This window comes from Nematolebias whitei, chromosome 3 (genome assembly GCF_014905685.2).
Source record: "Nematolebias whitei isolate Nwh7 chromosome 3, NemWhi1, whole genome shotgun sequence".
Taxonomy (NCBI): domain Eukaryota; kingdom Metazoa; phylum Chordata; class Actinopteri; order Cyprinodontiformes; family Rivulidae; genus Nematolebias; species Nematolebias whitei.
This window is the reverse complement of record NC_056500.1, coordinates 11,655,169-11,664,203: the sequence shown is the minus strand read 5'-3', so window position 1 is coordinate 11,664,203 and position 9,035 is coordinate 11,655,169. Positions and strand designations below refer to the sequence as shown.

The window sequence follows — 9,035 nt, the reverse complement described above, 5'->3', positions numbered from 1 at the left end:
TCTGATCTTTGAAAAAAAATTAAAAAATGAGTTACACATTTTAAATGACTGCAAATAGATCTACTTGTGGTTTTGTAAGTGAAGCAATAAATTCATTGTTTGCACAAGCTGAATATTTGAATTGTCAAAACATTATTTATTTAGAATATCGCCTGAGATGCAAAAAAAAAAAAAAAAATCAAAAAATAAATAGGGCTAAGTTCAGAACCCTGTGGAACATCTTACTTAATAGTTGCTGAAAATGATTTAAAATTGGATTTATTCTGCATTCCACCTGTCAAGTGACATATATATCAAAATAGACTCCCATATTTGTTAGGAAAACTTCTTAAAAACAGCCTAACAACCAGGATCAGTGCTTTGATAAAACAATTATCGAGTCATATGACATTTTATTTGCACGTACGATAATAAAAACTTCAAGCTGTTTTGTGTTTGCACAGAAATAACCTTGCAATGCCCATCTAAACCTGTACATTTAGAAGTAGAACGTACATGACTAATGATTGTAGTGAAATATGTTGAGATTCTCATCACACCATCAGCAGCATCATAACGACTGCATGATGAACTGTCAACATTGACTTTTTGCCTCTCATATGGCCTAAAGTGCTTTAAAATGACGGACAAGCAGGCCATAAGAGTGTTGTAAACACGCTAAACATCTGTTCAAATGCAGCAGAAATCACTTTGAATCCTTTAATTAGCCATGAGGGCCTGGACAATCTGGGCCTGAAATAATGTAATCTGATGTAGTCTGAAGAGGCTGCAGCTCATTTAATACGATGTGGGCTGTAAAAGGCTTGTGGTCATTAGATAACTGAAAATGGTGATGGTGGAGATGACCAGAAATAAAAAGTATACAGGCGTGTTTGTGTGTTGCTAGGATATAGGCTAAGTGTCAATAAACGGGAGGTGGGCAGATGATCAAATGATCAGGTGGACTGTATATAACACAGGGAGATCCAAGCAGCGGGTCAATGACTGTGCTGCAGCCTGCAAAGGAGTCCGAGTAGAAGTGAAGGGCAAGAAGAGAAGCTGCAGCAGGTTTAGGAGAACGACGAACTAAAGCAGTCAGGTATACAGCATGCGTGCTCTGGTGGTTTTGCCTCTTCTCTTGTACACAGCGGTGTGTGTGAACCAGGCGAGAACAGAAGTGAATGCGGTGAAGTTGTGCGGTCGGGAGCTCCTCAGGGCTGTTGTCTTCACCTGCGGAGGGTCCCGCTGGAGGAGGTTCTTCACTGAGCCAAACATGGACGGTGAGAAAACGAACGGTCTTTTTGCTCATTCAACCTCAAGTTGTGAGAAGCCACATCTTTTTCACACGTAGGACACAATTTATTTTTAGACGTTGGTTTTCTCAAAAGAATCAGTGTTAGGAAGCATGCAATATATACAATTTAATTGTTCCATTTTAAGTCCTTTGTGGGAAAATCTACTGTTTATGATCAAATCTATTATCTGGATTTATCAGTAATCTGGATTAAAGAGCAAGAAGCTCTGACATAATTCCTACCTTGAAGGAACCTTTATAAAGTTGTGCATTTTGATGTAATTAGGGTGAAAAAGCATCAACAGTAAGTCCAGATATTTTATAGTGATTCAGTTTGATTAAAGTAAAACACTGCAGAGATTTTTTTTTAAGCGTTCTGCTTTGGCTTTTAAGTTATTTCTTTAAATGCATTTAAAAGTCTCTTTTTTCCATTTTGCAGTTCCTATATGTGTTTTAATGAGGATTACATGGTAGCTCAGTGATCAGGGCTGCGATCTTGTAATCCTGAGACCGTGAGTTTGAGCCCCGGTTGTTGTGGGAAGGGCAGGGGAGCAGCTGAAAGAACAACACTGTCTTTGTTTTAAGTTTTTTTAAATTCAGCACTTTGGTCAAATTTAGTAAATAACTCATAAATAAAGTTGATTTGATTTAATCAATATGATCATTATTGAAGTATTTTTTGACTAAACCGCCTCATCTTTAAGATGCATTTTTAATTGTATTAAATGATTGTTTGCTGGAGGTGGGCGTGCAGAGACAGGTGTCTCCCCACTTGTTACTATTACCGGCTGGCTATTGTGCTGGAAGACGTTATACGTCTCTTAAAATGCAGGAGGCAGCTGTTCCCAGGGCAGTCCCTCTCTTTGTCTGTCAGACAAATTCAGTTAGCTTGTTGGTCGTGGTGATTAGAAGAAGGAAACTGTCACAGTGGAAGACAAATCAGACAGAGTTAATTAGTACAGTCACTTAAGATTTCCCTTTTTAATGAGTACATGAACATAAATTACACTGATATGAAAACAAGTCAATGATTTGTAGCAACAGTTTGCAGTGGGTTATCAAGATAAAATTAGACAAAGTTAAAAAGCAAGTTTTCTAAATCCACTTTTTCCTGTGTTTGTTAATCCAGGTCTGTCTACAGGGGAGCAGAACAGCCTGGAGAACCTCAGTAGTCCTGGATCTGAGTGGACCAAACGGGACCTTAATAACGTTGTGACCATGATGTGCTGTCAGGTGGGCTGCAGGAAGAGTGACCTCACCTATCTCTGCTGAGGACCCCTTAAAGGACTCTGTTCTGACCAACAACTGAATCTGAGGAAGCCAGGCGTGAATCACCTGCTGACGAACCATCACTGTGCAACTTCTGAGATCTGTAGACGTGGCCGTGGAGTTTCTGTGAGCGGTTAATGAACCCGAGCAGGAGAAAATGTGTAACAAGAAATACATATAGCTGAAATAGAAATTAAGAGATTGTAGAATTGTATTGTTTGTAAGTCATATAAAAGAATAACACTCGAACCAGGATTGTGTCATGTACTTGTGTTTAAAATAAATTCACAACATTTTTTGTTTGTTTTGATGTCTTTATATAAAAAAAATTCTTGAGTATTTTATCATTGTGAGTAATTTGAATATTTAAAAAGCAAACTGTCCAGATGACCTGACTGAGAAGTATTGGATTTGGTACCTGGATGATTGAGCATGAACTTTGTTCACTTGATTTTGCTTGAAAACATCCCATATTTGGTTCAAAGAGACTTTGTATGCACTTTTCTAACCAAACAACTAGAGACTGACTGCCAAGTTGCTTAAGATTATCATCAAATAGACCAGATTTTAACAGATATTCTGGGGCATGAGCAGGTTTGTTAAAGGTAATGATTATAAAGTCATAAAAGCCCATCAAATTACATAAAAAAATTAAAGAAAGAAACAAAATCAGCTAAATACTGAACAATAAAGAACAGTATTCTCATACTGATGAGTAACGTGCCCTTAAAATAAATATTGGCGATCAAAAATTGTGAACACCTGCTAACTAGCATCGTTTATATAAAAACAGCTGAAGTGACTGAAAATAGGTCAAACGGTAACTTGTCCATCATATTTAGGTCGTTTGCACATGAATGACCTCTGGAAGTGTTTTTCAATGGAAAATGTGGCAAATCTGCATAAAACACATTAATCCACTGACGTTTCCATGTCAGGCAGAGTTGCCAGATAATAAATAAAGACCTATTGTACAGTTGCTTTAAAATAATTGTATTTAGATCAAAATGATCATATGCACTTAGTGAGGTGCACTTTCTTAGAAGTGCAAAGCTGTAATATGAGGTGTGTTGTGATTGGCAAATATGTGCACAGAAAAGGAAGGGTTCTAAAAAGGGTAATTATTGTATATCTGGCAACACCCATACCAGGCTTGAACGAGCTCTGTATGCACTCAGAAAAAGAAACCATGTAATTATATGATGGTGAATACAGGAAGCCGTGTTTGGACCAAGAGTGTCGCTGAGCTACTCCTACTCTGTAGATTGTGTCCACACTAATGTCAATCATGTGACAAAAGCTTTCTTGGTTTTCGACAGATCCAGCCGAGTGCTTTCTGAAAATGATGCCACATTTCAGACTTTTATTGGACATATCTGGAGAATTGGTCCTTTGATGGACTTGTGGCCTGTCAAGGGCGTCTGCCTCTTGCACAATGTTTGCTGGAGAACGGTATCTGCTCCCACCAGACACAGAAAAGAAAAAATAGGTAAAGAAAATGGATGGATGAATGGATAGAAGGAAAACTACTGAATTTAACTCTTTCAAACTGCACTTTTGATAAGTTCTGGAAAACATGTTTTGTGTTTGATTTCTGACTTTGCAATTTTATTTGAATTTTTTAAATTAATTTATTTTATTATTATTTTTTTTTTTTCCAGACTTTGCAATGCGTGACTTCAATTCAGTTTATTTATATAGAGCCAAGTCACAACAGAAGTCGTTTCGGGGCATTGAACAGAAACATTCATGTATAAAAATAATTTAACACCATTTATCTGAGGAGCAGACTGCTCTGAGTCTAACTTTGTCATGGACTCATCCTGAGCATTCATAAAGGCAACAATGGAAAGGAAAATCTCCTTCACGAGGAAGAAACCTCCAGCAGAACCAGACTCAGGACGAGCTGACATCTGCTTCGACCAGCTGGGTTTGAGAGGAACAGGAAGGAGGAACAGATACACAATGGCAGGCCCAGAATCACATGTTAAGATAGAAATAATTTCAAACTATTCATTTGTTTGCATAACTATTAATTTTAAGAAATGAAGTAAATTTGTTCTGCACTAGTCTAAGCCTATGGAAGAATAACAAGTCAACCCTAACTAAAGGATTTATCAAAAAGGAAAGTCTTAGCCCAGTCTTAAAACTGGACAACGCGTCAGGGACAGAAACTGGAAGTTGGTTCCACAAAAGAGGAGCCTGATAACTGAAAGCTCTTCCTCCCATTCTGCTCTTGGAAACTATATGAACCACAAGTAAACCCGCAGTCTGAGAGCGAAGTGCTCTGTTAGGAAAATATGGAACAATAAGATCTGTAATATAAGATGGAGCTAGGTTGTTGATGGCTTTGTAGATTAGAAGTAAGAATTTGAATTTTATTCTGAATTCGACAGGGCGCCATCTGTTGCATGGTTATTAAACTAAGAACAATTATAGTCATTTAACTGACTCAAAAGTGAGTACCGGTAAACATGAATGTCTGAAACCGATTGATTTGCGGACCCTGTTAACACTGGAGCTAGCTGCTAACATGTTGTGAAAGAAGAGAATACTCAGTCGCGTCAAATTATCTAACAAACATAAAACAGGAACAAAAAGTGTCCAGTTAGAACTTTTATTGGATTTGGATAGAAGCAAACTAAGTTCCTCAATTTATTTTAGCATTGCTATGTTTTGTACAAATAGCTTGCACGTGTTTGAGGTTAACGGTACAGAACCAATTCTGGCTTCTAGCACACACGAACACACTCCCTCCTCTCCTTGTAACATCGATACAAGGTAAGTGACACTCAGCACAACACGTCATTTCAGTACTATCTATCATTAAAGATGCCACACCTTTCACTGCATGCTCTGCATGCAATACTGAATTAACGCAGGATGAATTCACCACCGAGATGAAGAGCTGAAAAACAAGTTTTGCCCCAAGTTTTATTCTTCTTTAAAAGAGATGTGCATAATATTTTAGCGACTGAGAGTTTTGTGTTGCCTCTCAAGCTGAAAGACATAAAAGTTGTTGTAGTTTAAAACACACAGATGATTGGTAGTTTGTTTGGTGGGCCTTGGTAGATAATGCTGAGGTGGCAGTTGCACTGAAAGCTTCACGATTCATACAAAATTGTCAACATCCTGTTAGGCATGTTGTCATCCAGTCAACATGACAGAAACTATCACCAAACTGAGGAATAACCAGGAGCTAAATGGCACCAATCATTTATCTCCACCCCACTTCAAAATGTCACCTCAGATTAGGTTTGCACAGGAATAAAAAGTAAAAACATGGTCAATTTTAACAGTACAACTTGGATCTGATATCACTGCAAAATATCTCTATTTAAAAGTAATAAATACTCTCAATAGAAGTACTAAAGTGAGATTTTTTTTCCCCAAGTTAATCCAAAATAACATGATTGGTTCCATTTAGCAGAATGCAGACAAACAGTAGTATACAGATATTCAGCTACACTTCACACACACACTTTGTTCTTCATGTTGAGTTTCAGAGCATTCAGGAAGTTGAACATCATCAGCACAGTGTTTTTTTTTTTCACATTGAACAATATAATAGTTTTGTCGTTTTTAAGCATTTTAAAAATATTAATCCTATTTTTCTTAACAGAGGACTGACTGTCCAGGATACACACACATAAAATACAGAAAACAAAAACAAAAACAAACAAAAAGCATTTTGGTCACTTACCCTTGCTCCACATCCTCATTGAAATCATGTCATCTCACAGAGACCATTACGTTTATACATTTATGAAAAATAAAGCCACGGATTCAAGCGCTGGTGGGAGGATCGGGGTGTGCAGGACATATATTCTGGGAGTTTAGGTGAAAAAAAAAGTAGGAAACAGAAAAAAGTCTAACTGGTGAACCATGGTCAAAGTTAAAATGTAAACAACCGTTTTAACTAGGGGTGCACCGATTGCAGTTTTCTGGCTGATCACCGATCTCTATCAAGTCTGACCTGCCGATTACAATTTTGGTCTATACCGTAAAATTGATTTCTCTTGTAAGTATCGGCCGATCTCTGATCTCCCAAAATTAAGGAAATCGCCGCGATAAATCGTGGCCGCCGATATATCGTGGCCACCGATTTATCAATGCACCCCTAGTTTTAACCTTTGTTTTCTTCAGACTTGGAAGTTAAAAAAAAAACAACAACAACAAACCAGTTGGTCCCAGTAAACTGGCTGTCTTTGTTCTCTGACATAAAAAAACAAAAAACAAAAAAAACTAGCTTGACATTCTGAGAAATACACATGAACTTTCTTGTAAATAATTTATCCTACATCTGCTAAGCATAAATACTGCTATCAGGAGGAAAAACCCTTTTAGCCAAATCAAAAAAAAAAAAAAAAAAAAAAAGGCTCGTCCTTTTGGTGATGATAAAAAAAAGGCTAGTTTATGAATATTTTAAAAATAATTCATGTAAATCCAAACTAATAATAATTTGGATAACAAACTGATCATCATTTCCCATAAGGCTTCGCTGCTAAAATTTACACTCAGGTTCTTCTGAAGCTTTAAGGTGCAAGTCACATTTTCACGAGGAGCTGGTGAGTAGATATTTATGAATAAAATACGAACACGGTCTTTGTGTTTAGTGAAACGTCCAATAAAGCAGATCTTGAAAAATGTCCAACATTTCAAGGTGTTTGGGGAAAATGTCTGCTTTGAAAGTTCAGTTGCTGACAGTAACTCATATCTTAGGTTGTGGTTTACTTCAGTGCCATTAAGCACCTGTCCTGTGAGCTTATTTTACCAAACTCTCATCTTAGATAGCTAGCAATGGTAGTCTTGGTTATACTTTTTGAGCTGCTGAGAGTCAGAGTGGCAACCCAAAGCATCAATGGGTGTAAAACTGATTCTGCCACCTCAAGTACTCAAAGCTTGCAGGAAGTCCTAAACAAGCACGATTGCCAACTTTAAAATAGTGAGGTCTGTCTGCAACTAAACAAGAACTTAAGAGAAATATGCAACTAAACAAGATGAACTGGGGCTAACTGGTTAAAGTGAATGTTTAAAATAAAAGGAACATAATAAGCTTTCTTTATATGCGGACTTTATCCAACACTGCTTTCACAAAGCATAGCACAGCATACCAGGAAGATATTTACCGTTGTCTTTAATTTACCCCACTCCCACCCATATATAGCTCAAATCTTCTGTTGCACTTGAGTTAAAAAATTATATCTGAAACAAATTCAAAAAAATTATACTGTACACATGTTACCCAACTACACAGATAAAAAAAAAAGAGAGATATAATTCAAATATACACTCAAGGGTTCTGAGTCATTGCGATACCATTCAAATTCTAGTCATGTACAGGTTCACGTTTTATACAACAAGTCATCGTCATCAATAAATAAAAATAGAATGCTGTCATGTACTCTGGTGTCTAACACTGCTGTTCTGGGAACAACAGAAAGGCTATTCAACAATACAAGGAGAACACTGAACGCCCTTTAAGATACATTGTACTGCCTTAAAATGACACTTTGTACACTTTGTTCTGAAGAGAAAACCTTTTTTTGTTGTTGTTATTATTCATTTTATTTTGCAACCAGTGAACTGACTTATCATTGCAGCTGCCTAACAGGCTAAAACCTCGCAGTGTGCTATTAAAAGAAGGGAAACAGGCCGATTAATGCATTAATATAAAAACAAATAATCAGTCGTGTGACTCTGTACCAGAGAGCAAGGTTGAAAAAACTATTGATTCTGCTGCTTATCTGAAATTACAAGAGCACCAACAAGATATCATCTGTGACCCAGGTAATGCCACCACAAGCCTTAAGCTTGAACGAAGAGTTAACTATAGAATTATGATTAAATCCAGCCCCGATTCAACTCCGCCTATTCCAACTTTGAACATCTCAGTGGTTGAGATGCATGATGGACTATCATGCAGTTAAAATCTGTCTATGAATGCTCCTGTCTTCTGTTAGGCAGCTGCAGTGAACCTTTTTAAACACTTTGACCAGAGGAGGATAAGGACAGGCACGGACGTTTGAACAAGGAAGAACCCAGGCATCTAACTGCAGCAACACGTTATGAGATGAATACAAATACAATAATTACATGACCCGAAACAGCTCCACGATGGTATACGCTAAAAATAAGTTATAATACTGGGCAGGCTGAGGATCTGCTGTTGAAGGTTGAAGGAGAGTCTGGTGCCGGTCTGTCCTCTGGTCACGACAGTCGTTTTGTTCGTCAATGGAATGGATCAGTTTTCAGCCAAGTATTTTCCTAAATGGATAGAAATGTCACTTTTTAGTCAATTTGCAGCGACTTCTGAGCTTTATTGCTAAACTCAGATGCATTACACTTTGCCTGCTGTTACATTTTAATGTGTAAAGACCAAAAGTGGATTTAAATTTGTTGTTTTCTCATTGTAAAAAAAACTATTAATTCACCTGCAAGTAAAGATAAAGCAAAGCTGTCTATGATCAGGACTGCCAAACCAAAAATTCAA

General features: G+C 37.3%; 2 protein-coding genes across 2 annotated transcripts in view; one reads left to right on the top strand and one right to left on the bottom strand.

Moving 5' to 3' along the window:
- The first annotated feature begins 1,087 nt into the window (after window positions 1–1,087).
- insl5a (insulin-like 5a) lies at window positions 1,088–2,713 on the top strand. Its single transcript, XM_037674524.1, has 2 exons — window positions 1,088–1,259; window positions 2,403–2,713. The coding sequence occupies exons 1-2, from the start codon at window positions 1,088–1,090 to the stop codon at window positions 2,543–2,545; spliced, it is 315 nt and encodes a 104-aa protein (XP_037530452.1). The 3' UTR covers window positions 2,546–2,713.
- A 6,000-nt stretch (window positions 2,714–8,713) lies between these two features.
- sgip1a (SH3GL interacting endocytic adaptor 1a) overlaps window positions 8,714–9,035 on the bottom strand; it is a 56,057-nt gene continuing 55,735 nt past the window's right edge. The window contains exon 24 of the mRNA XM_037674522.1: window positions 8,714–8,809. Within this exon, the coding sequence (XP_037530450.1) occupies window positions 8,787–8,809 (23 nt within the window). The 3' untranslated portion in view covers window positions 8,714–8,786. The remainder of the gene's footprint in view (window positions 8,810–9,035) is intronic.

Bases quoted from the DNA above. Each gene is read 5' to 3' on its own strand.
- insl5a (XM_037674524.1), top strand. From the start codon at position 1,088: ATGCGTGCTCTGGTGGTTTTGCCTCTTCTCTTGTACACAGCGGTGTGT. The intron at 1,260-2,402 runs GTGAGAAAACGA...TTGTTAATCCAG, and splicing joins CACTGAGCCAAACATGGACG to GTCTGTCTACAGGGGAGCAG.